General features: G+C 37.2%; 2 protein-coding genes across 2 annotated transcripts; both read left to right on the forward strand.

The window, feature by feature from the left end:
* Positions 1-58: 58 nt before the first annotated feature.
* On the forward strand, positions 59-1,636 carry C9374_013604 (uncharacterized protein; the record flags this gene model as incomplete). The annotated part of the gene is made up of 1 exon (XM_044689499.1): positions 59-1,636. The coding sequence occupies one exon, from the start codon at positions 59-61 to the stop codon at positions 1,634-1,636; it is 1,578 nt and encodes a 525-aa protein (XP_044541878.1).
* A 185-nt stretch (positions 1,637-1,821) lies between these two features.
* Positions 1,822-2,805, forward strand: C9374_013605 (uncharacterized protein; the record flags this gene model as incomplete). The annotated part of the gene is made up of 1 exon (XM_044689500.1): positions 1,822-2,805. One exon carries the CDS (start codon positions 1,822-1,824, stop codon positions 2,803-2,805), a length of 984 nt encoding a protein of 327 aa, XP_044541879.1.
* Positions 2,806-3,238: the final 433 nt, after the last annotated feature.

The raw sequence follows: 3,238 nt of genomic DNA on the forward strand, positions 1-3,238 counted from the left end.
AACTTTGCGAAGAGGGTTGCGGGTCCATGAGAAGCGGGGATTTAACCCACCAAAAAAAATGATTAGAAATTTAAACCGATCCTTTTCTCTATTTTCGAGAGGCAAGAATATTCAGTATCATCGATGTGCAACCACAGCAGTTGCTGATAATCTCACTCCCAAAGTATCATTAATTCGTTATTTATTACAACAGCCTCAGCATGAACGAAGATTTCATACTTGTATCCGGCTGGGTGTTACGAATGGCCAATCGGATCGTTCATCATCTCCACCACCACCGAATACGACCACACCAAGTACCACTTCTATCAATGTAAATACTACAACTGCCACCAATCAACAAGAAAAAAGCACCTCGCGAAAAGACGAGACAGAACCAAGGCTTTCCTTTCTAGCGCTTGATGCTACATCCTTGAAACATTTACTTTCCAATCAAAATATTGGAGAAGCCCTAAAAGAAACTCAACAAAAAGTTTCTAGGTGGACCCGAGCATTCAGATCATTGATGCAAAACACTTGGATTTTTAAGTTAGCAACTGTGTTGTTGGTTTTGTTGGTGCTGGTTGTGGAGGAATATATGAAATTGTCAAGAGTGCAAGAAGAATTCAAAACTAACGTTACAGATGACGATATGGCGCATTTTGCTGAAGCTATTGAGAGAAAAAAAGAGGAGGAAGAGTTGCTGAACTTTGCAGTACATTCATTAAATCAATATGCAATGATCATTGGAGAAAGTGGAAGTGGTAAATCTGAAATTGTGAATCGACTAGTTTACAAAGCACGTAAACAAGGTATTCCAGTTTTTTATTCGGCAGCTACTGAACGACAATACGAGGCACGATTGAAAAGCGAATTAGGATATTTCACCTTAATTAATTCCTTCTTTCACTATGTCAAAAAGTTACTGAATGTTGATTCTTCACATGATATCTTGTCAGATTTAGAAAAAGTGGGAATTGAAATCAAAAAAAAAACTGGAAAACGACCCCTTATGGTGATTGATAATGCTCATCGATTAAATACCAATGACGAAGGGAAACAATTTTTTAGAAATCTTCAAGAACTTGCTAAAAAGATGGCTGACAGTGAAGCATTGAATTGTATTTTTGTGATCACAACAGATGGAGACAAGAGTGTGTGTACCGTGTCTGAATTCAGTAGTAGACTTCGAGTATATGAAATTGGTGAAATGACAAGGGAAGAAGCAAAAGGATTTTTGAGAAAAAAGTTTAATGTTACTGATCCACAAGAAATGGAACGCATCTTCTCTGTGACTGGTTACATTCCAAAGTATCTAAATCAGTATAACCAATTATACCAAGTAGATTTAGCTATAACAGAAAAGTTTATTCATTCAGGAGTAGATCCTCTTTTTAACAAGGCATTTCAAGATGTGGCAAGACATATTTTACAGCATGGATCTATTGACGTTCATGATTTTGAATCTTTGACGCCATCATCAGAAGTGGTCAAAGAATGTGGATACAATTGTGCTGTTACAGAATTTGTCCCCAATCCTGTTCGAAAACTCTTAGAAAGCAATGTAATTTTTAGAAGAACCGGTAGAACCGTCACTTTCAAGAATACAGCCATTCAGAATTATGTCAAGCATACATTAGCCAAGCTTGAAAAGTAATACATTTTGATTTCAAAAACTGTACAGTAAAAGCTTTTAATTGAAATGGAAATTCTTGAAGAGTTCATGGAATAGCTCCTATCCTTGTGAGATTTACTTCAAGGTCCTTTATTGGCCCGGGTGACTTGTCTCCGTCACATGAAGTTCTCATCACCAGATGCCTCCTCTCTCGGACACAAAAAAAAATGATTCTCGTGCTCCTTTTCACACTCGCTGCCTTGATTGCGGGAATCTCATACGTAATTGTTCTGAAACGTAAACCTCTTCTCGACATTCCATCACAAGGTCGCGTCATTGTTGTCAGTGGTGCTGCAGGTGGTTTCGGAAGCTTGACTTGTAAAGAATTACTTGACAAGTGGCAATGTCGAGTGATCGCCATCGATATCAATCAACAATTTCTCGAAGAAAAATTCAAAACAGAATTATCATCAGAAAAGACAGCTTCACGTCTACAATTAATCGAATGTGATATTACCAAAGTGGATCATGTCGAACGAGCAGCGAAAGAAATTCGTCAAACTCTCTCCAATTGGAACGCTGATTCAATTTTTGCACTTGTCAATAATGCAGGTATTGCCAATGCTCCTGGTACTAAAAAACGATGTGGAATTGTTGAATATTCTGAAGAAGATTTGCAACAAGTATTTGGTGTGAATTTATTTGGACATGTCAGAATGTTAAGAGAATTGTATCCTCAAATGACCAAAATCGTGAGTGAGAAAAATTCTTCTAATGAAAAGAACCATTCCATGTATGGATCCATTGTTGTGAATATTGCAAGTGTGGCTGGTCTTGTTGCTCCACCATTCTTTGGATTTTACACAAGTTCTAAATTTGCAATGGTTGGATTGAGTGATTCTTTGAGACGTGAATTCAAAGCAGTCAAGAATGGAATGAGATTGACGTGTGTGGAACCAGGATTCTCACGAACGAATATTTTGAATTTGAAACCATTTGATGAAAATTCTGAATATCATGATATTGCTGTGAAGAAACAACAAGATGCGAAACGGTTCATTGATAATGCTCAAGATCCAGCTCATGTCTCGAGTGCGATTTGTCAACAAATATTTTCATCGAATAATGTTCCTCATTTGGTGATTGATCATTGGTATATGAAAATGGTGTGGTACATGTTAAAAGTGTTGGGAATGGATGGTTTTTTGTAAATAATAAACCAGTAACTACATGAACTCGTCACTTGCCACGTCGAATTCTCGTTTGTGATCTTGGAATGGTGTCAATCGTGTTGATGTCGACGTGGCAAGTGACGAGTTCATGTAGTTATTCACACACTACCAACACGACGACCATTCCAAGATCACAAACGAGAATTCGACGTGGCAAGTCGTGTCAGCTACGGTTTTGTTCCACACAACAAAAAAAAATGATTATTCAGTTTTGTAGTGATCTTCATATTGAACACTTTGAATCCTATGCAAAATTTCAGGCTTGCTACAAGGAAAAGTACAATCATCAATTATGTGAAAAATCATATGGAGATGTGATCGTGTTGGCAGGTGATATCGGAAATGCTTATTTGAGGAGTTATTTTGATTTTTTGAATGATCTTTCGAAAAAGTATTCTCATGTATTGATTGT

Source organism: Naegleria lovaniensis (assembly GCF_003324165.1).
Source record: "Naegleria lovaniensis strain ATCC 30569 chromosome Unknown tig069, whole genome shotgun sequence".
Classification (NCBI taxonomy): Eukaryota; Heterolobosea; class Eutetramitea; order Acrasida; family Naegleriidae; genus Naegleria; species Naegleria lovaniensis.